This window comes from Procambarus clarkii, chromosome 81 (assembly GCF_040958095.1).
Source record: "Procambarus clarkii isolate CNS0578487 chromosome 81, FALCON_Pclarkii_2.0, whole genome shotgun sequence".
Classification (NCBI taxonomy): domain Eukaryota; kingdom Metazoa; phylum Arthropoda; class Malacostraca; order Decapoda; family Cambaridae; genus Procambarus; species Procambarus clarkii.
In genome coordinates this window covers 6,427,165-6,453,154 of record NC_091230.1, presented here as the reverse complement: position 1 = coordinate 6,453,154, position 25,990 = coordinate 6,427,165, and the positions used below count along the sequence as shown (strand labels likewise).

General features: G+C 54.2%; 1 protein-coding gene across 1 annotated transcript in view; it reads left to right on the top strand.

Annotated features, from left to right (window-relative positions):
- The window catches only part of LOC138358023 (uncharacterized), a 95,919-nt gene that overhangs the window by 22,041 nt on the left and 47,888 nt on the right, over nt 1–25,990 (top strand). The window contains exons 3-4 of the mRNA XM_069315490.1: nt 17,973–18,410; nt 18,744–19,012. Of these exons, the coding sequence (XP_069171591.1) occupies nt 17,973–18,410; nt 18,744–19,012 (707 nt within the window). The remainder of the gene's footprint in view (nt 1–17,972; nt 18,411–18,743; nt 19,013–25,990) is intronic.

Sequence of the window (25,990 nt, the reverse complement as noted above, 5' to 3'; positions counted from 1 at the left end):
GTGGTCACCACAGTCACCAACGTGGTCACCACAGTCACCAACGTGGTCTACACAGTCACCAACGTGGTCACCACAGTCACCAACGTGGTCACCACAGTCACCAACGTGGTCACCAACGTGGTCACCACAGTCACCAACGTGGTCACCAACGTGGTCACCACAGTCACCAACGTGGTCACCAACGTGGTCACCACAGTCACCAACGTGGTCACCAACGTGGTCACCACAGTCACCAACTGTGGTCACCAACGTGGTCACCACAGTCACCAACGTGGTCACCACAGTCACCAACGTGGTCACCACAGTCACCAACGTGGTCACCACAGTCTCCAACGTGGTCACCAACGTGGACACCACAGTCACCAACGTGGTCACCAACGTGGTCACCACAGTCACCAACGTGGTCACCAACGTGGTCACCACAGTCACCAACGTGGTCACCAACGTGGTCACCACAGTCACCAACGTGGTCACCAACGTGGTCACCACAGTCACCAACGTTGGTCACACAGTCACCAACGTGGTCACCAACGTGGTCACCACAGTCACCAACGTGGTCACCACAGTCACCAACGTGGTCACCAACGGTGGTCACCAACGTGGTCACCAACGTGGTCACCACAGTCACCAACGTGGTCACCAACGTGGTCACCACAGTCACCAACGTGGTCACCAACGTGGTCACCACAGTTACCAACGTGGGTCACCACAGTCACCAACGTGGTCACAACGTGGTCACCACAGTCACAAACGTGATCACCAACGTGGTCACCACAGTCACCAAAGTGGTCACCAACGTGGTCACCACAGTCACCAACGTGGTCACCACAGTCACCAACGTGGTCACCACAGTCACCAACGTGGTCACCAACGTGGTCACCACAGTCACCAACGTGGTCACCAACGTGGTCACCACAGTCACCAACGTGGTCACCACAGTCACCAACGTGGTCACCAACGTATTCACCACAGTCACCAACGTGGTCACCAACGTGGTCACCACAGTCACCAACGTGGTCACCAACGTGGTCACCACAGTCACCAACGTGGTCACCACAGTCACACCAACGTGGTCACCACAGTCACCAACGTGGTCACCACAGTCACCAACGTGGTCACCACAGTCACCAACGTGGTCACCACAGTCACCAACGTGGTCACCACAGTCACCAACGTGGTCACCACAGTCACCAACGTGGTCACCACAGTCACCAACGTGGTCACACAGTCACCAACGTGGTCACCACAGTCACCAACGTGGTCACCACAGTCACCAACGTGGTCACCACAGTCACCAACGTGGTCACCACAGTCACCAACGTGGTCACCACAATCACCAACGTGGTCACCACAGTCACCAACGTGGTCACCACAGTCACCAACGTGGTCTACGCAGTCACCAACGTGGTCACCACAGTCACCAACGTGGTCACCACAGTCACCAACGTGGTCACCACAGTCACCAACGTGGTCACCAACGTGGTCACCACAGTCACCAACGTGGTCACTAACGTGGTCACCACAGTCACCAACGTGGTCACCAACGTGGTCTACACAGTCACCAACGTGGTCACCACAGTCACCAACGTGGTCACCACAGTCACCAACGTGGTCACCACAGTCACCAACGTGGTCACCAACGTGGTCACCACAGTCACCAACGTGGTCACTAACGTGGTCACCACAGTCACCAACGTGGTCACCAACGTGGTCACCACAGTCACCAACGTGGTCACCAACGTGGTCACCACAGTCACCAACGTGGTCACCACAGTCACCAACGTGGTCACCACAGTCACCAACGTGGTCACCAACGTGGTCACCACAGTCACCAACGTGGTCACCACAGTCACCAACGTGGTCACCAACGTGGTCACCACAGTCACCAACGTGGTCACCAACGTGGTCACCACAGTCACCAACGTGGTCACCAACGTGGTCACCACAGTCACCAACGTGGTCACCAACGTGGTCACCAACGTGGTCACCAACGTGGTCACCAACGTGGTCACCACAGTCACCAACGTGGTCACCAACGTGGTCACCAACGTGGTCACCACAGTCACCAACGTGGTCACCAACGTGGTCACCACAGTCACCAACGTGGTCACCACAGTCACCAACGTGGTCACCAACGTGGTCACCACAGTCACCAACGTGGTCACCACAGTCACCAACGTGGTCACCAACGTGGTCACCACAGTCACCAACGTGGTCACCACAGTCACCAACGTGGTCACCACGTGGTCACCAACGTGGTCACCAACGTGGTCACCACAGTCACCAACGTGGTCACCAACGTGGTCACCACAGTCACCAACGTGGTCACCACAGTCACCAACGTGGTCACCAACGTGGTCACCAACGTGGTCACCACAGTCACCATCGTGGTCACCACAGTCACCAACGTGGTCACCAACGTGGTCACCACAGTCACCAACGTGGTCACCAACGTGGTCACCACAGTCACCAACGTGGTCACCACAGTCACCAACGTGGTCACCACAGTCACCAACGTGGTCACCAACGTGGTCACCAACGTGGTCACCACAGTCACCAACGTGGTCACCAACGTGGTCACCACAGTCACCAACGTGGTCACCACAGTCACCAACGTGGTCACCAACGTGGTCACCACAGTCACCAACGTGGTCACCAACGTGGTCACCACAGTCACCAACGTGGTCACCACAGTCACCAACGTGGTCACCAACGTGGTCACCAACGTGGTCACCACAGTCACCAACGTGGTCACCAACGTGGTCACCAACGTGGTCACCACAGTCACCAACGTGGTCACCACAGTCACCAACGTGGTCACCAACGTGGTCACAACAGTCACCATCGTGGTCACCACAGTCACCAACGTGGTCACCAACGTGGTCACCACAGTCACCAACGTGGTCACCAACGTGGTCACCACAGTCACCAACGTGGTCACCACAGTCACCAACGTGGTCACCAACGTGGTCACCAACGTGGTCACCACAGTCACCAACGTGGTCACCAACGTGGTCACCACAGTCACCAACGTGGTCACCACAGTCACCAACGTGGTCACCAACGTGGTCACCACAGTCACCAACGTGGTCACCAACGTGGTCACCACAGTCACCAACGTGGTCACCAACGTGGTCACCACAGTCACCAACGTGGTCACCACAGTCACCAACGTGGTCACCAACGTGGTCACCACAGTCACCAACGTGATCACCAACGTGGTCACCACAGTCACCAACGTGGTCACCAACGTGGTCACCACAGTCACCAACGTGGTCACCAACGTGGTCACCACAGTCACCAACGTGGTCACCACAGTCACCAACGTGGTCACCACAGTCACCAACGTGGTCACCACAGTCACCAACGTGGTCACCACAGTCACCAACGTGGTCACCACAGTCACCAACGTGGTCACCACAGTCACGAACGTGGTCAGCACAGTCACCAACGTGGTCACCACAGTCACCAACGTGGTCACCACAGTCACCAACGTGGTCACCACAGTCACCAACGTGGTCACCACAGTCACCAACGTGGTCACCACAGTCACCAACGTGGTCACCACAGTCACCAACGTGGTCACCACAGTCACCAACGTCGTCACCACAGTCACCAACGTGGTCACCACAGTCACCAACGTGGTCACCACAGTCACCAACGTGGTCACCACAGTCACCAACGTGGTCACCAACGTGGTCACCACAGTCACCAACGTGGTCACCAACGTGGTCACCACAGTCACCAACGTGGTCACCAACGTGGTCACCACAGTCACCAACGTGGTCACCAACGTGGTCACCACAGTCACCAACGTGGTCACCAACGTGGTCACCAACGTGGTCACCAACGTGGTCACCACAGTCACCAACGTGGTCACCAACGTGGTCACCACAGTCACCAACGTGGTCACCAACGTGGTCACCAACGTGGTCACCACAGTCACCAACGTGGTCACCACAGTCACCAACGTGGTCACCACAGTCACCAACGTGGTCACCACAGTCACCAACGTGGTCACCACAGTCACCAACGTGGTCACCAACGTGGTCACCACAGTCACCAACGTGGTCACCAACGTGGTCACCAACGTGGTCACCACAGTCACCAACGTGGTCACCACAGTCACCAACGTGGTCACCAACGTGGTCACCAACGTGGTCACCAACGTGGTCACCAACGTGGTCACCACAGTCACCAACGTGGTCACCACAGTCACCAACGTGGTCACCACAGTCACCAACGTGGTCACCAACGCGGTCACCACAGTCACCAACGTGGTCACCACAGTCACCAACGTTGTCACCAACGTGGTCACCACAGTCACCAACGTGGTCACCAACGTGGTCACCAACGTGGTCACCACAGTCACCAACGTGGTCACCACAGTCACCAACGTGGTCACCAACGTGGTCACCACAGTCACCAACGTGGTCACCACAGTCACCAACGTGGTCACCACAGTCACCAACGTGGTCACCACAGTCACCAACGTGGTCACCAACGTGGTCACCACAGTCACCAACGTGGTCACCACAGTCACCAACGTGGTGACCAACGTGGTCACCACAGTCACCAACGTGGTCACCAGCGTGGTCACCACAGTCACCAACGTGCTTACCACAGTCACCAACGTGGTCACCACAGTCACCAACGTGGTCACCAACGTGGTCACCACAGTCACCAACGTGGTCACCAACGTGGTCACCACAGTCACCAACGTGGTCACCAACGTGGTCACCACAGTCACCAACGTGGTCACCACAGTCACCAACGTGGTCACCACAGTCACCAACGTGGTCACCACAGTCACCAACGTGGTCACCAACGTGGTCATCACAGTCACCAACGTGGTTACCACAGTAACCAACGTGGTCACCAACGTGGTCACCACAGTCACCAACGTGGTCACTACAGTCACCAACGTGGTCACCAACGTGGTCACCACAGTCACCAACGTCGTCACCACAGTCACCAACGTGGTCACCAACGTGGTCACCACAGTCACCAACGTGGTCACCACAGTCACCAACGTGGTCACCACAGTCACCAACGTGGTCACCACAGTCACCAACGTGGTCACCAACGTGGTCACCACAGTCACCAACGTGGTCACCACAGTCACCAACGTGGTCACCAACGTGGTCACCACAGTCACCAACGTGGTCACCACAGTCACCAACGTGGTCACCACAGTCACCAACGTGGTCACCACAGTCACCAACGTGGTCACCACAGTCACCAACGTGGTCACCACAGTCACCAACGTGGTCACCAACGTGGTCACCACAGTCACCAACGTGGTCACCAACGTGGTCACCACAGTCACCAACGTGGTCACCAACGTGGTCACCACAGTCACCAACGTGGTCACCAACGTGGTCACCACAGTCACCAACGTGGTCACCACAGTCACCAACGTGGTCACCAACGTGGTCACCACAGTCACCAACGTGGTCACCACAGTCACCAACGTGGTCACCAACGTGGTCACCAACGTGGTCCCCACAGTCACCAACGTGGTCACCAACGTGGACACCAACGTGGTCACCACAGTCACCAACGTGGTCACCAACGTGGTCACCACAGTCACCAACGTGGTCACCACAGTCACCAACGTGGTCACCAACGTGGTCACCAACGTGGTCACCACAGTCACCAACGTGGTCACCACAGTCACCAACGTGGTCACCACGTGGTCACCACAGTCACCAACGTGGTCACCACAGTCACCAACGTGGTCACCAACGTGGTCACCAACGTGGTCACCAACGTGGTCACCACAGTCACCAACGTGGTCACCAACGTGGTCACCACAGTCACCAACGTGGTCACCACAGTCACCAACGTGGTCACCAACGTGGTCACCAACGTGGTCACCAACGTGGTCACCACAGTCACCAACGTGGTCACCACAGTCACCAACGTGGTCACCAACGTGGTCACCACAGTCACCAACGTGGTCACCAACGTGGTCACCTCTGTCACCAACGTGGTCACCACAGTCACCAACGTGGTCACCACAGTCACCAACGTGGTCACCACAGTCACCAACGTGGTCACCAACGTGGTCACCACAGTCACCAACGTGGTCACCACAGTCACCAACGTGGTCACCAACGTGGTCACCACAGTCACCAACGTGGTCACCAACGTGGTCACCACAGTCACCAACGTGGTCACCAACGTAGTCACCAACGTGGTCACCACAGTCACCAACGTGGTCACCACAGTCACCAACGTGGTCACCAACGTGGTCACCACAGTCACCAACGTGGTCACCACAGTCACCAACGTGGTCACCACAGTCACCAACGTGGTCACCACAGTCACCAACGTGGTCACCACAGTCACCAACGTGGTCACCACAGTCACCAACGTGGTCACCACAGTCACCAACGTGGTCACCACAGTCACCAACGTGGTCACCACAGTCACCAACGTGGTCACCACAGTCACCAACGTGGTCACAACGTGGTCACCACAGTCACCAACGTGGTCACCACAACGTGGTCACCACAGTCACCAACGTGGTCACCACAGTCACCAACGTGGTCACCACAGTCACCAACGTGGTCACCACAGTCACCAACGTGGTCACCACAGTCACCAACGTGGTCACCACAGTCACCAACGTGGTCACCACAGTCACCAACGTGGTCACCACAGTCACCAACGTGGTCACCACAGTCACCAACGTGGTCACCACAGTCACCACCACAGTCACCAACGTGGTCACCACAGTCACCAACGTGGTCACCAACGTGGTCACCACAGTCACCAACGTGGTCACCACAGTCACCAACGTGGTCACCACAGTCACCAACGTGGTCACCACAGTCACCAACGTGGTCACCACAGTCACCAACGTGGTCACCACAGTCACCAACGTGGTCACCACAGTCACCAACGTGGTCACCACAGTCACCAACGTGGTCACCACAGTCACCAACGTGGTCACCACAGTCACCAACGTGGTCACCACAGTCACCATCGTGGTCACCACAGTCACCACGTGGTCACCAACGTGGTCACCACAGTCACCAACGTGGTCACCAACGTGGTCACCACAGTCACCAACGTGGTCACCAACGTGGTCACCACAGTCACCAACGTTGTCACCAACGTGGTCACCACAGTCACCAACGTGGTCACCAACGTGGTCACCAACGTGGTCACCACAGTCACCAACGTGGTCACCAACGTGGTCACCAACGTGGTCACCACAGTCACCAACGTGGTCACCAACGTGGTCACCACAGTCACCAACGTGGTCACCACAGTCACCAACGTGGTCACCACAGTCACCAACGTGGTCACCAACGTGGTCACCAACGTGGCAACCACAGTCACCAACGTGGTCACCACAGTCACCAACGTGGTCACCAACGTGGTCACCACAGTCACCAACGTGGTCACCAACGTAGTCACCAACGTGGTCACCACAGTCACCAACGTGGTCACCACAGTCACCAACGTGGTCACCAACGTGGTCACCACAGTCACCAACGTGGTCACCACAGTCACCAACGTGGTCACCACAGTCACCAACGTGGTCACCACAGTCACCAACGTGGTCACCACAGTCACCAACGTGGTCACCACAGTCACCAACGTGGTCACCACAGTCACCAACGTGGTCACCACAGTCACCAACGTGGTCACCACAGTCACCAACGTGGTCACCACAGTCACCAACGTGGTCACCAACGTGGTCACCACAGTCACCAACGTGGTCACCAACGTGGTCACCACAGTCACCAACGTGGTCACCACAGTCACCAACGTGGTCACCACAGTCACCAACGTGGTCACCACAGTCACCAACGTGGTCACGACAGTCACCAACGTGGTCACCACAGTCACCAACGTGGTCACCACAGTCACCAACGTGGTCACCAACGTGGTCACCACAGTCACCAACGTGGTCACCAACGTGGTCACCACAGTCACCAACGTGGTCACCACAGTCACCAACGTGGTCACCACAGTCACCAACGTGGTCACCACAGTCACCAACGTGGTCACCACAGTCACCAACGTGGTCACCACAGTCACCAACGTGGTCACCACAGTCACCAACGTGGTCACCACAGTCACCAACGTGGTCACCACAGTCACCAACGTGGTCACCACAGTCACCAACGTGGTCACCACAGCACCAGCGTGGTCACCACAGTCACCAACGTGGTCACCACAGTCACCAACGTGGTCACCAACGTGGTCACCACAGTCACCAACGTGGTCACAACGTGGTCACCACAGTCACCAACGTGGTCACCACAGTCACCAAACGTGGTCACCACAGTCACAAACGTGGTCACCACAGTCACCAACGTGGTCACCACAGTCACCACGTGGTCACCACAGTCACCAACGTGGTCACCACAGTCACCAACGTGGTCACCACAGTCACCAACGTGGTCACCACAGTCACCAACGTGGTCACCACAGTCACCAACGTGGTCACCACAGTCACCATCGTGGTCACCACAGTCACCACGTTCACCAACGTGGTACCACAGTCACCAACGTGGTCACCAACGTGGTCACACAGTCACCAACGTGGTCACCAACGTGGTCACCACAGTCACCAACGTTGTCAAAACGTGGTCACCACAGTCACCAACGTGGTCACCAAACGTGGTCACCAACGTGGTCACCACAGTCACCAACGTGGTCACCAACGTGGTCACCACAGTCACCAACGTGGTCACCAACGTGGTCACCACAGTCACCAACGTGGTCACCACAGTCACCAACGTGGTCACCACAGTCACCAACGTGGTCACCAACGTGGTCACCAACGTGGCAACCACAGTCACCAACGTGGTCACCACAGTCACCAACGTGGTCACCAACGTGGTCACCACAGTCACCAACGTGGTCACCAACGTAGTCACCAACGTGGTCACCACAGTCACCAACGGGTCACCAACGTGGTCACCACCGGTCCCCAACGTGGTCACCACAGTCACCAACGTGGTCACCACAGTCACCAACGTGGTCACCACAGTCACCAACGTGGTCACCACAGTCACCAACGTGGTCACCACAGTCACCAACGTGGTCACCACAGTCACCAACGTGGTCACACAGTCACCAACGTGGTCACCAAAGTCACCAAACGTGGTCACCAACGTGGTCACCCACAGTCACCAACGTGGTCACCAACGTGGTCACCACAGTCACCAACGTGGTCACCACAGTCACCAACGTGGTCACCACAGTCACCAACGTGGTCACCCAGTCACCAACGTGGTCACCACAGTCACCAACGTGGTCACCACAGTCACCAACGTGGTCACCACAGTCACCAACGTGGTCACCACAGTCACCAGCGTGGTCACCACAGTCACCAACGTGGTCACCACAGTCACCAACGTGGTCACCAACGTGGTCACCACAGTCACCAACGTGGTCACCAACGTGGTCACCACAGTCACCAACGTGGTCACCACAGTCACCAACGAGGTCACCACAGTCACCAACGTGGTCACCACAGTCACCAACGTGGTCACCACAGTCACCAACGTGGTCACCACAGTCACCAACGTGGTCACCACAGTCACCAACGTGGTCACCACAGTCCCAACGTGGTCACCACAGTCACCAACGTGGTCACCACAGTCACCAACGTGGTCACCACAGTCACCATCGTGGTCACCACAGTCACCACGTGGTCACCAACGTGGTCACCACAGTCACCAACGTGGTCACCAACGTGGTCACCACAGTCACCAACGTGGTCACCAACGTGGTCACCACAGTCACCAACGTTGTCACCAACGTGGTCACCACAGTCACCAACGTGGTCACCAACGTGGTCACCAACGTGGTCACCACAGTCACCAACGTGGTCACCAACGTGGTCACCAACGTGGTCACCACAGTCCCAACGTGGTCACCAACGTGGTCACCACAGTCACCAACGTGGTCACCACAGTCACCAACGTGGTCACCACAGTCACCAACGTGGTCACCAACGTGGCAACCACAGTCACCAACGTGGTCACCACAGTCACCAATGTGGTCACCAACGTGGACACCACAGTCACCAACGTGGTCACCACAGTCACCAACGTTGTCACCAACGTGGTCACCACGTGGTCACAACGTGGTCACCACAGTCACCAACGTGGTCACCAACGTGGTCACCAACGTGGTCACCACAGTCACCACGTGGTCACCAACGTGGTCACCACAGTCACCAACGTGGTCACCAACGTGGTCCCACAGTCACCAACGTGGTCACCACAGTCATCAACGTGGTCACCACAGTCACCAACGTGGTCACCACAGTCCATCAACGTGGTCACCACAGTCACCAACGTGGTCACCAAAACGTGGTCACCACAGTCACCAACGTGGTCACCACAGTCACGGAAACGTGGTCACCAACGTGGTCACGACAGTCACCAACGTGGTCACCACAGTCACCAACGTGGTCACCAACGTGGACACCAACGTGGTCACCACAGTCACCAACGTGGTCACCAACGTGGTCACCACAGTCACCAACGTGGTCACCACAGTCACCAACGTGGTCACCAACGTGGTCACCAACGTGGTCACCACAGTCACCAACGTGGTCACCACAGTCACCAACGTGGTCACCAACGTGGTCACCACAGTCACCAACGTGGTCACCACAGTCACCAACGTGGTCACCACAGTCACCAACGTGGTGACCAACGTGGTCACCACAGTCACCAACGTGGTCACCAGCGTGGTCACCACAGTCACCAACGTGCTTACCACAGTCACCAACGTGGTCACCACAGTCACCAACGTGGTCACCAACGTGGTCACCACAGTCACCAACGTGGTCACCAACATGTTCACCACAGTCACCAACGTGGTCACCAACGTGGTCACCACAGTCACCAACGTGGTCACCACAGTCACCAACGTGGTCACCACAGTCACCAACGTGGTCACCACAGTCACCAACGTGGTCACCACAGTCACCAACGTGGTCACCTCAGTCACCAACGTGGTCACCACAGTCACCAGCGTGGTCACCACAGTCACCAACGTGGTCACCACAGTCACCAGTGGTCACCAACGTGGTCACCACAGTCACCAACGTGGTCACCAACGTGGTCACCACAGTCACCAACGTGTCACCACAGTCACCAACGGGTCACACAGTCACCAACGAGGTCACCACAGTCACCAACGTGGTCACCAACGGTAATCAACAGTCACCAACGTGGTCACCACAGTCACCAACGTGGTCACCACGTGGTCACCACAGTCACCAACGTGGTCACCACAGTCACCAACGTGGTCACCAACGTGGTCACCACAGTCAACAACGTGGTCACCACAGTCACCATCGTGGTCACCAACGTGGTCACCACAGTCACCAACGTGGTCACCACAGTCACCAACGTGGTCACCACAGTCACCAACGTGGTCACCACAGTCACCAACGTGGTCACCACAGTCACCAACGTGGTCACCACAGTCTCCAACGTGGTCACCAACGTGGTCACCACAGTCACCAACGTGGTCACCAACGTGGTCACCACAGTCACCAACGTGGTCACCAACGTGGTCACCACAGTCACCAACGTGGTCACCAACGTGGTCACCACAGTCACCAACGTGGTCGCACCAACGTGGTCACCACAGTCACCAACGTGGTCACCACAGTCACCAACGTGGTCACCAACGTGGTCACCACAGTCACCAACGTGGTCACCACAGTCACCAACGTGGTCACCAACGTGGTCACCAACGTGGTCACCAACGTGGTCACCACAGTCACCAACGTGGTCACCAACGTGGTCACCACAGTCACCAACGTGGTCACCAACGTGGTCACCACAGTCACCAACGTGGGTCACCACAGTCACCAACGTGGTCACCAACGTGTCACACAGTCACAAACGTAATCACCAACGTGGTCACCACAGTCACCAAAGTGGTCACCAACGTGGTCACCACAGTCACCAACGTGGTCACCACAGTCACCAACGTGGTCACCAACGTGGTCACCACAGTCACCAACGTGGTCACCAACGTGGTCACCACAGTCACCAACGTGGTCACCACAGTCACCAACGTGGTCACCAACGTATTCACCACAGTCACCAACGTGGTCACCAACGTGGTCACCACTGTCACCAACGTGGTCACCAACGTGGTCACCACAGTCACCAACGTGGTCACCAACGTGGTCACCACAGTCACCAACGTGGTCACCACGTCACCAACGTGGTCACCACAGTCACCAACGTGGTCACCACAGTCACCAACGTGGTCACCACAGTCCCAACGTGGTCACCACAGTCACCAACGTGGTCACCACAGTCACCAACGTGGTCACCACAGTCACCAACGTGGTCACCACAGTCACCAACGTGGTCACCACAGTCACCAACGTGGTCACCACAGTCACCAACGTGGTCACCACAGTCACCAACGTGGGTCACCACAGTCCCAACGTGGTCTACACAGTCACCAACGTGGTCACCACAGTCACCAACGTGGTCACCACAGTCACCAACGTGGTCACCACAGTCACCAACGTGGTCACCAACGTGGTCACCACAGTCACCAACGTGGTCACTAACGTGGTCACCACAGTCACCAACGTGGTCACCAACGTGGTCTACACAGTCACCAACGTGGTCACCACAGTCACCAACGTGGGTGGTCACCACAGTCACCAACGTGGTCACCACAGTCACCAACGTGGTCACCAACGTGGTCACCACAGTCACCAACGTGGTCACTAACGTGGTCACCACAGTCACCAACGTGGTCACCACAGTCACCAACGTGGTCACCAACGTGGTCACCACAGTCACCAACGTGGTCACCACAGTCACCAACGTGGTCACCAACGTGGTCACCACAGTCACCAACGTGGTCACCAACGTGGTCACCACAGTCACCAACGTGGTCACCAACGTGGTCACCACAGTCACCAACGTGGTCACCAACGTGGTCACCACAGTCACCAACGTGGTCACCAACGTGGTCACCAACGTGGTCACCAACGTGGTCACCAACGTGGTCACCACAGTCACCAACGTGGTCACCAACGTGGTCACCAACGTGGTCACCAACGTGGTCACCATAGTCACCAACGTGGTCACCAACGTGGTCACCACAGTCACCAACGTGGTCACCACAGTCACCAACGTGGTCACCAACGTGGTCACCACAGTCACCAACGTGGTCACCACAGTCACCAACGTGGTCACCAACGTGGTCACCACAGTCACCAACGTGGTCACCACAGTCACCAACGTGGTCACCAACGTGGTCACCAACGTGGTCACCAACGTGGTCACCAACGTGGTCACCACAGTCACCAACGTGGTCACCAACGTGGTCACCAACGTGGTCACCACAGTCACCAACGTGGTCACCACAGTCACCAACGTGGTCACCAACGTGGTCACCAACGTGGTCACCACAGTCACCAACGTGGTCACCAACGTGGTCACCACAGTCACCAACGTGGTCACCAACGTGGTCACCACAGTCACCAACGTGGTCACCACAGTCACCAACGTGGTCACCACAGTCACCAACGTGGTCACCAACGTGGTCACCAACGTGGTCACCACAGTCACCAACGTGGTCACCAACGTGGTCACCACAGTCACCAACGTGGTCACCACAGTCACCAACGTGGTCACCAACGTGGTCACCACAGTCACCAACGTGGTCACCAACGTGGTCACCACAGTCACCAACGTGGTCACCAACGTGGTCACCACAGTCACCAACGTGGTCACCACAGTCACCAACGTGGTCACCAACGTGGTCACCACAGTCACCAACGTGATCACCAACGTGGTCACCACAGTCACCAACGTGGTCACCACGTGGTCACCACAGTCACCAACGTGATCACCAACGTGGTCACCACAGTCACCAACGTGGTCACCACAGTCACCAACGTGGTCACCACAGTCACCAACGTGGTCACCACAGTCACCAACGTGGTCACCACAGTCACCAACGTGGTCACCACAGTCAACAACGTGGTCACCACAGTCACCAACGTGGTCACCACAGTCACCAACGTGGTCACCACAGTTACCAACGTGGTCAGCACAGTCACCAACGTGGTCACCACAGTCACCAACGTGGTCACCACAGTCACCAACGTGGTCACCACAGTCACCAACGTGGTCACCACAGTCACCAACGTGGTCACCACAGTCACCAACGTGGTCACCACAGTCACCAACGTGGTCACCACAGTCACCAACGTGGTCTACACAGTCACCAACGTGGTCACCACAGTCACCAACGTGGTCACCACAGTCACCAACGTGGTCACCACAGTCACCAACGTGGTCACCAACGTGGTCACCACAGTCACCAACGTGGTCACCAACGTGGTCACCACAGTCACCAACGTGGTCACCAACGTGGTCACCACAGTCACCAACGTGGTCACCAACGTGGTCACCACAGTCACCAACGTGGTCACCAACGTGGTCACCAACGTGGTCACCACAGTCACCAACGTGGTCACCAACGTGGTCACCACAGTCACCAACGTGGTCACCACAGTCACCAACGTGGTCACCAACGTGGTCACCACAGTCACCAACGTGGTCACCACAGTCACCAACGTGGTCACCACAGTCACCAACGTGGTCACCACAGTCACCAACGTGGTCACCAACGTGGTCACCAACGTGGTCACCAACGTGGTCACCACAGTCACCAACGTGGTCACCACAGTCACCAACGTGGTCACCAACGTGGTCACCAACGTGGTCACCACAGTCACCAACGTGGTCACCACAGTCACCAACGTGGTCACCACAGTCACCAACGTGGTCACCAACGTGGTCACCACAGTCACCAACGTGGTCACCAACGTGGTCACCAACGTGGTCACCACAGTCACCAACGTGGTCACCACAGTCACCAACGTGGTCACCAACGTGGTCACCACAGTCACCAACGTGGTCACCACAGTCACCAACGTGGTCACCAACGTGGTCACCACAGTCACCAACGTGGTCACCACAGTCACCAACGTGGTCACCAACGTGGTCACCACAGTCACCAACGTGGTCACCAACGTGGTCACCACAGTCACCAACGTGGTCACCACAGTCACCAACGTGGTCACCAACGTGGTCACCAGAGTCACCAACGTGGTCACCACAGTCACCAACGTGGTCACCACAGTCACCAACGTGGTCACAACAGTCACCAACGTGGTCACCAACGTGGTCACCACAGTCACCAACGTGGTCACCACAGTCACCAACGTGGTCACCATAGTCACCAACGTGGTCACCACAGTCACCAACGTGGTCACCACAGTCACCAACGTGGTCACCAACGTGGTCACCACAGTCACCAACGTGGTCACCACAGTCACCAACGTGGCCACCACAGTCACGAACGTGGTCACCACAGTCACCAACGTGGTCACCGCAGTCACAAACGTGGTCACCACAGTCACCAACGTGGTCACCACAGTCACCAACGTGGTCACCACAGTCACCAACGTGGTCACCACAGTCACCAACGTGGTCACCACAGTCACCAACGTGGTCACCAACGTGGTCACCACAGTCAACCAACGTGGTCACCAACGTGGTCACCACAGTCACCAACGTGGTCACCACAGTCACCAACGTGGTCACCACAGTCACCAACGTGGTCACCACAGTCACCAACGTGGTCACCACAGTCACCAACGTGGTCACCACGTGGCGGTCATCACAGTCACCAACGTGGTTACCACAGTAACCAACGTGGTCACCAACGTGGTCACCACAGTCACCAACGTGGTCACCACAGTCACCAACGTGGTCACCAACGTGGTCACCACAGTCACCAACGTCGTCACCACAGTCACCAACGTGGTCACCAACGTGGTCACCACAGTCACCAACGTGGTCACCACAGTCACCAACGTGGTCACCACAGTCACCAACGTGGTCACCACAGTCACCAACGTGGTCACCACAGTCACCAACGTGGTCACCAACGTGGTCACCACAGTCACCAACGTGGTCACCACAGTCACCAACGTGGTCACCAACGTGGTCACCACAGTCACCAACGTGGTCACCGCAGTCACCAACGTGGTCACCACAGTCACCAACGTGGTCACCACAGTCACCAACGTGGTCACCACAGTCACCAACGTGGTCACCACAGTCACCAACGTGGTCACCACAGTCACCAACGTGGTCACCACAGTCACCAACGTGGTCACCAACGTGGTCACCACAGTCACCAACGTGGTCACCAACGTGGTCACCACAGTCACCAGCGTGGTCACCAACGTGGTCACCACAGTCACCAACGTGGTCACCAACGTGGTCACCACAGTCACCAACGTGGTCACCACAGTCACCAACGTGGTCACCACAGTCACCAACGTGGTCACCAACGTGGTCCCCACAGTCACCAACGTGGTCACCAACGTGGACACCAACGTGGTCACCACAGTCACCAACGTGGTCACCAACGTGGTCACCACAGTCCACACCAACGTGGTCACCAACAGTCACCTAACACAGTGGTCACCAACGTCGGTCACCGACACGTGGTCCACCACAGTCTACACAACTGGTAGTCACTACACAGTACACCAACGTGGGTCACCACGTGGATCACCACAGTCACCAACGTGGTCACCACAGTCACCAACGTGGGTCACCAACGTTGTCACCAAACGTGGTCACCAACGATGGTCCACCACAGTCCACCAACGTGGTCACAACGTGGTTCACCACAAGGCCACAAAGTGGGTCACCACAGTCACCAACGTGGTCACCAACACGTGGTCACCAACGTGGTCACCACTAAGGTCACCAACGTGGTCACCACAGTCACCAAACGTGGTCACCAACGTTGTCACCACAGTCACCACACGTGGTCACCAACGTGGTCACCACAGTCACCACGTGGTCACCACAGTCACCAACGATGGTCACCACAGTCCACCACGTGGTCACCACAGTCACCAACGTGGTCACCAAACGTGGTTCACCACAGTACACCAACAGTGGTCACCACAGTCACCAACGTGGTCACCACAGTCACCAACGTGGTCACCACAGTCACCAACGTGGTCACCACAGTCACCAACGTGGTCACCAACGCGGTCATCACAGTCACCAACGTGGTTACCACAGTAACCAACGTGGTCACCAACGTGGTCACCACAGTCACCAACGTGGTCACCACAGTCACCAACGTGGTCACCAACGTGGTCACCACAGTCACCAACGTCGTCACCACAGTCACCAACGTGGTCACCAACGTGGTCACCACAGTCACCAACGTGGTCACCACTGTCACCAACGTGGTCACCACAGTCACCAACGTGGTCACCAACGTGGTCACCACAGTCACCAACGTGGTCACCACAGTCACCAACGTGGTCACCACAGTCACCAACGTGGTCACCACAGTCACCAACGTGGTCACTACAGTCACCAACGTGGTCACCACAGTCACCAACGTGGTCACCACAGTCACCAACGTGGTCACCAACGTGGTCACCACAGTCACCAACGTGGTCACCAACGTGGTCACCAACGTGGTCACCACAGTCACCAACGTGGTCACCAACGTGGTCACCACAGTCACCAACGTGGTCACCACAGTCACCAACGTGGTCACCACAGTCACCAACGTGGTCACCACAGTCACCAACGTGGTCACCAACGTGGTCACCACAGTCACCAACGTCGTCACCACAGTCACCAACGTGGTCACCAACGTGGTCACCACAGTCACCAACGTGGTCACCACTGTCACCAACGTGGTCACCACAGTCACCAACGTGGTCACCAACGTGGTCACCACAGTCACCAACGTGGTCACCAACGTGGTCACCACAGTCACCAACGTGGTCACCACAGTCACCAACGTGGTCACCACAGTCACCAACGTGGTCACCACAGTCACCAACGTGGTCACCACAGTCACCAACGTGGTCACCAACGTGGTCACCACAGTCACCAACGTGGTCACCAACGTGGTCACCACAGTCACCAACGTGGTCATCAACGGGGTGGTGGTCAACACAGTCACCAACGTGGTCCACCAACGTGGTCACCACAGTCACCAACGTGGTCACCAACGGTGGGCACCACATTCACTCAACGTGGTCCCACAGTCACCAACGTGGTCCCAACGTGGTCACCACAGTCACCAACGTGGTCACACAGTCACCAACGTGGTCACCCACGTGGCCTCACCAACGTGGTCCCCACAGTCACCAACGTGGTCACCAACGTGGACACCAACGTGGTCACCACAGTCACCAACGTGGTACACCAACGTGGTCACCACAGTCACCAACGTGGTCACCACAGTCACCAACGGTGGTCCACCAACGTGGTCCCCACAGTCCCCAACGTGGTCACCACAGTCACCAACGTGGTCACCACGTGGTCACCACAGTCACCAACGTGGTCACCACAGTCACAACGTGGTCACCACAGTCCCAACGTGGTCCACCAACGTGGTCACCAACGTGGTCACCACAGTCACCAACGTGGTCACCACAGTCCACCACGTGGTCACCAACGTGGTCACCACAGTCACCAACGTGGTCACCACAGTCACCAACGTGGTCACCACAGTCCACCAACGTGGTCACCACAGTCACCAACGTGGTCACCAACGTGGTCACCACAGTCACCAACGTGGTCCCCAACGTGGTCACCACAGTCACCAACGTGGTCACCAGTCACCAACGTGGTCACCCAACGTGGTCACCACAGTCACCAACGTGGTCACCAACGTGGGTCACCACAAGTCAACCAACGTGGTCACCAACGGTAGTCACCAACGTGGTCCACCTCAGTCAACCAACGTGGTCACCACAGTCACAAACGTGGTCACCAACGTGGTCACCACAGTCACCAACGTGGTCACCACAGTCCACCAACGTGGTCACCACAAGTCACCAACGTGGGTCATAACAGTCACCAACGTGGTCACCACAGTCACCAACGTGGTCACCACAGTCACCAACGTGGTCACCAACGTGGTCACCACAGTCACCAACGTGGTCACCAACGTGGTCACCACAGTCACCAACGTGGTCACCAACGTGGTCACCACAGTCACCAACGTGGTCACCAACGTGGTCATCACAGTCACCAACGTGGTCACCAACGTGGTCACCAACGTGGTCACCAACGTGGTCACCACAGTCACCAACGTGGTCACCAACGTGGTCACCACAGTCACCAACGTGGTCACCACAGTCACCAACGTGGTCACCAACGTGGTCACCAACGTGGTCACCACAGTCACCCACGTGGTCACCACAGTCACCAACGTGGTCACCACAGTCACCAACGTGGTCACCACAGTCACCAACGTGGTCACCACAGTCACCAACGTGGTCACCAACGTGTCACCAACGTGGTCACCACAGTCACCAACGTGGTCACCACAGTCACCAACGTGGTCACCAACGTGGTCACCAACGTGGTCACCACAGTCACCAACGTGGTCACCACAGTCACCAACGTGGTCACCACAGTCTCCAACGTGGTCACCAACGTGGTCACCACAGTCACCAACGTGGTCACCACAGTCACCAACGTGGTCACCAACGTGGTCACCAACGTGGTCACCACAGTCACCAACGTGGTCACCAACGTGGTCACCACAGTCACCAACGTGGTCACCACAGTCACCAACGTGGTCACCAACGTGGTCACCACAGTCACCAACGTGGTCACCAACGTGGTCACCACAGTCACCAACGTGGTCACCACAGTCACCAACGTGGTCACCAACGTGGTCACCACAGTCACCAACGTGGTCACCAACGTGGTCACCACAGTCACCAACGTGGTCACCACAGTCACCAACGTGGTCACCAACGTGGTCACCACAGTCACCAACGTGGTCACCACAGTCACCAACGTGGTCACCACAGTCACCAACGTGGTCACCAACGTGGTCACCACAGTCACCAACGTGGTCACCAACGTGGTCACCACAGTCACCAACGTGGTCACCACAGTCACCAACGTGGTCACCAGAGTCACCAACGTGGTCACCACAGTCACCAACGTGGTCACCACAGTCACCAACGTGGTCACCACAGTCACCAACGTGGTCACCACAGTCACCAACGTGGTCACCACAGTCACCAACGTGGTCACCATAGTCACCAACGTGGTCACCACAGTCACCAATGTGGGAACCGACCTGTGAGATTTATATTTATTTAATTTATATGAATTTATATTTACGTTAATTTATATACTTCGATAGCAATTTGTATAATGATAAGTGGACTGTATTTCTGCAATAATCTCTTAATCTCACAAATCGATCCTCTACACATTAGGGGGGGTTATTAAATTAATATATATGCAGCCAATCAAACTACAGAAATAGACTACATACTATTAAACATTGAAGAGGTTCCTTATCTTATAGTACAGCAGGTTAGTCCACCAGGTATAACTAGGGTGTAGACGGCAAATTATCCTCTTTGAGGTAGCTTCCATCACCCAGGTAACTGGTACACAAACTCTTCCTTGTCTTGACCTTTAGTTTGAGGCTTCCACGTGATCTAACCGGGTCACCCTATATCCTGACATTAATGGCCATAAATGAATGATAAACGGGTTTCGGATAGACACTTAACTTGAATTGTAGACATCGTGTTGGAGATGGTACCTTTGGTTTCCATAACACTACGTCCAAGTAAAATTAACAGGAGCCGTATTTGCTCCCGTGTGCCTCTGGTCTCGTATACACAATGGCTGTTTAACACTCCATACTATTGACGTTACTGGCCGACATTGTCCAGAATGATAGGAGCCGTATTTGCTCCACACGTCTCGGAGGTGACACAACAATGGCTCCCCTCCTTCCTCCACTCTGACGCCTGGCTTACATTGTCCAGATTTCAGAACGTGATAGAAGGGTCACATTTACTCTACTTTAATATTGATAATTAAGTTAATTTATATAAGATGTTTTATGATGGTAAAGTCCAAAGACTAATGTATTTAAGAATAATTCCCACCATAATAGCTGGTGAATTATAATAGTATGTGGTGATGATATCCCGTTTTCTATAGACGGTAATTCCACTACAAGTTACGTTTTCTATGGGTAACTTGTTGGTAATACAGCAGCTATTATCTGTATGATATTAAATGGTGTCGGATTTTCCGACATAATTCCCCAGGGGGCTGCTCACGGGTCGAAGTCCTCTTTAGAACAGACGAACACCGATACTCCTCCTTCGAATTATTAGATTAATCACACATTTGTGCGTCTGTTCGTACAGGACGGATGTCCCGTACTAGAGTTGCAGGGGTTAGAAGTCTAATGCGATTTCATTTCCCTGTCAACTCTTGAAAGGCTAATATTCAAGCCTTATTACATATTATTTAACCCAGAAGACTGGATTGTGATCAAGTACTACAGTCAAGTATGATTCAGGGACTGCAGTGAGATCAGTGACATTAGATATAACTTGAAGTTTCTTAAGGTAACTGGTCACTGTATATATAAACACTGAGGCCCATGGAATACATCTTGATTAAATAATAAATGTATCAAATCAGTCATTCAGATTTATTAGGGTTTAATTTAGTTAATTGATTCAGAAGATTGAATAGCTCATCATTAAAGTAAAGTATGGTTCTGAGACTGCAGTGGGTTCAGTGACATTGGTCGCAGTGACTTGTAGCTGTTTTAGGCTACTGTTCACTGATTTGCCACTGAGGCCTCATGAACTCATCTCCAGCTTTAAATGATGATACTAACATCAACCTCTGTTACTATAGTCAGCTGTAATCTCCTTAGTATAATGCTACTGGAGAAATATAATCAGCTGACAAATTTAGGTTTCTACTGGTATTGTTTATCTGCAGGCATAGGTCTCCTCAGGCTTGATACTGGGCCTGAGAGTAATTTACCTCCTGCAGAGTTTAACATGGTTATGCCCTGATATTTAGTAGGGCTACCAATGAATTGATGGTAGTAGTCTGTCCCCACAAGGACAGCCATTTGGCATTTGATTTGCTCAAATTTACCTGCAGCTGCTTGATAATAGCTTTCCAGGTCAGCATAATCAACTTGAGATTGTTGTGACAAATCTTCACATTTCTTGATCTGTCTTGTTAAGTGGCCTTTAAGACCTGCAAGGGTTCTTTTCATTCTCCTTGCATTATCCATACTGGCTCGTTTGTGAAGCCTTGTGGGACTTGTACTTGGGCTGCTCATAATACTGAACAAACACTAATGGTAGCCTAGGGTAAATTCTGCACTCACTAAGCAATAATCCTACCTCTACTAGAGGTTAGCACTTAAAATTAATACACATTATATATATATACAATCATACACACTAATGATTTGAGTGATAAACCAGTGTCACTGGAAGTACCTTTAGGTTAGCTCCTCTATATCACCCTAGGATGGAAGAGACACTAATTAATCACTCAAAGGTGTAATGATCATAAGTAAATTATTATATATACAACTCAATTCGAGTTGATAAAAATTACACCCAAAATAGGGTCTGGACCATTCATTAATGGTGTTAGGTTGTTCAATATAGTACAACTGACTATAGTAATAATGGGACTAGGATGAGCAATAATAGTTCAACTAGTCAATGGTTAATATCCTACCCTGTTGTGGGTTGGCAATTAGTAAATATTATACTGTGATCACTAGTGCAATATATTAAATAATTCTCTATTTTGGAGAAATAATATACACAATTATTGATAATAGCCTCTTAATTAGCCTCTATGAAACTTCTAATATTATCTAGAAGTATTAAATATGATTAGTGACCTCGCGAAATAAAGTCCACAAAATTCGTGGATAATCTCTCGCGAAATGTAACACCACGAAATCCGTGAACAATATCGCGAAGACACAGTCACTAATTAGGCTGGCTTCTATATTAGCGCTGTCATTTCACGAAATAACACGCCACCAAATATCTGTGGGTGTGCATGAAACCGCTGACGAAGCTGAACTGGGCTGAGGGAGGCTCCTGAGCTCCCACGAGGCAACGCCGCTGTCTATGACTGGCTGGCTTTGTTTAAATAACACTGCACTAGTTTATTTAATGAAATCCACTGGTTAAACTGGTTCATACCGGTACTAAGATGACCAAATGTGGGTTCACAAGGATCAAATAATCCGTCATCCGGTTCGAAGATGACCAAATAATGTGGGAACCGACCTGTGAGATTTATATTTATTTAATTTATATGAATTTATATTTACGTTAATTTATATACTTCGATAGCAATTTGTATATGATAAGTGGACTGTATTTCTGCAATAATCTCTTAATCTCACAAATCGATCCTCTACACATTAGGGGGGGTTATTAAATTAATATATATGCAGCCAATCAAACTACAGAAATAGACTACATACTATTAAACATTGAAGAGGTTCCTTATCTTATAGTACAGCAGGTTAGTCCACCAGGTATAACTAGGGTGTAGACGCCAAATTATCCTCTTTGAGGTAGCTTCCATCACCCAGGTAACTGGTACACAAACTCTTCCTTGTCTTGACCTTTAGTTGAGGCTTCCACGTGATCTAACCGGGTCACCCTATATCCTGACATTAATGGCCATAAATGAATGATAAAACGGGTTTCGGATAGACACTTAACTTGAATTGTAGACATCGTGTTGGAGATGGTACCTTTGGTTTCCATAACCACTACGTCCAAGTAAAATTAACAGGAGCCGTATTTGCTCCCGTGTGCCTCTGGCCTCGTATACACAATGGCTGTTTAAACACTCCATACTATTGACGTTACTAGGCCGACATTGTCCAGAATGATAGGAGCCGTATTTGCTCCACACGTCCTCGGAGGTGACACAACAATGGCTCCCCTCCTTCCTCCACTCTGACGCCTGGCTTACATTGTCCAGATTTCAGAACGTGATAGAAGGGTCACATTTACTCTACTTTAATATTGATAATTAAGTTAATTTATATAAGATGTTTTATGATGGTAAAGTCCAAAGACTAATGTATTTAAGAATAATTCCCACCATAATAGCTGGTGAATAATAATAGTATGTGGTGATGATATCCCGTTTTCTATAGACGGTAATTCCACTACAAGTTACGTTTTCTATGGGTAACTTGTTGGTAATACAGCAGCTATTATCTGTATGATATTAAATGGTGTCGGATTTTCCGACAACCAACGTGGTCACCACAGTCACCAACGTGGTCACCACAGTCACCAACGTGGTCACCACAGTCACCAACGTGGCCACCACAGTCACGAACGTGGTCACCGCAGTCACCAACGTGGTCACCGCAGTCACAAACGTGGTCACCACAGTCACCAACGTGGTCACCACAGTCACCAACGTGGTCACCACAGTCACCAACGTGGTCACCACAGTCACCAACGTGGTCACCACAGTCACCAACGTGGTCACCACAGTCACCAACGTGGTCACCACAGTCACCAACGTGGTCACCAACGTGGTCACCACAGTCACCAACGTGGTCACCAACATGGTCACCACAGTCATCAACGTGGTCACCAACGTGGTCACCACAGTCACCAACGTGGTCACCAACGTGGTCACCACAGTCACCAACGTGGTCACCAACGTGGTCACCACAGTCACCAACGTGGTCACCACAGTCACCAACGTGGTCACCACAGTCACCAACGTGGTCACCAACGTGGTCACCAACGTGGTCACCACAGTCACCAACGTGGTCACCAACGTGGTCACCACAGTCACCAACGTGGTCACCACAGTCACCAACGTGGTCACCAACGTGGTCACCAACGTGGTCACCAACGTGGTCACCACAGTTACCAACGTGGTCACCACAGTCACCAACGTGGTCACCAACGTGGTCACCACAGTCACCAACGTGGTCACCACAGTCACCAACGTGGTCACTAACGTGGTCACCACAGTCACCAACGTGGTCACCACAGTCACCAACGTGGTGACCAACGTGGTCACCACAGTCACCAACGTGGTCACCAGCGTGGTCACCACAGTCACCAAACGTGCTTACCACAGTCACCAACGTGGTCACCACAGTCACCAACGGGTCACCACAACGTGGTCACCACAGTCACCAACGTGGTCACCAACGTGGTCACCACAGTCACCAACGTGGTCACCAACGTGGTCACCACAGTCACCAACGTGGTCACCACAGTCACCAACGTGGTCACCACAGTCACCAACGTGGTCACCACAGTCACCAACGTGGTCATCACAGTCACCAACGTGGTTACCACAGTAACCAACGTGGTCACCAACGTGGTCACCACAGTCACCAACGTGGTCACCACAGTCACCAACGTGGTCACCAACGTGGTCACCACAGTCACCAACGTCGTCACCACAGTCACCAACGTGGTCACCAACGTGGTCACCACAGTCACCAACGTCGTCACCACAGTCACCAACGTCGTCACCACAGTCACCAACGTGGTCACCACAGTCACCAACGTGGTCACCACAGTCACCAACGTGGTCACCACAGTCACCAACGTGGTCACCAACGTGGTCACCACAGTCACCAACGTCGTCACCACAGTCACCAACGTCGTCACCACAGTCACCAACGTGGTCACCACAGTCACCAACGTGGTCACCACAGTCACCAACGTGGTCACCACAGTCACCAACGTGGTCACCACAGTCACCACGTGGTCACCAACGTGGTCACCACAGTCACCAACGTGGTCACCAACGTGGTCACCACAGTCACCAACGTGGGCACCAACGTGGTCACCACAGTCACCAACGTGGTCACCAACGTAGTCACCAACGCGGTCACCACAGTCACCAACGTGGTCACCACAGTCACCAACGTGGTCACCAACGTGGTCACCACAGTCACCAACGTGGTCACCACAGTCACCAACGTGGTCACCACAGTCACCAACGTGGTCACCACAGTCACCAACGTGGTCACCACAGTCACCAACGTGGTCACCACAGTCACCAACGTGGTCACC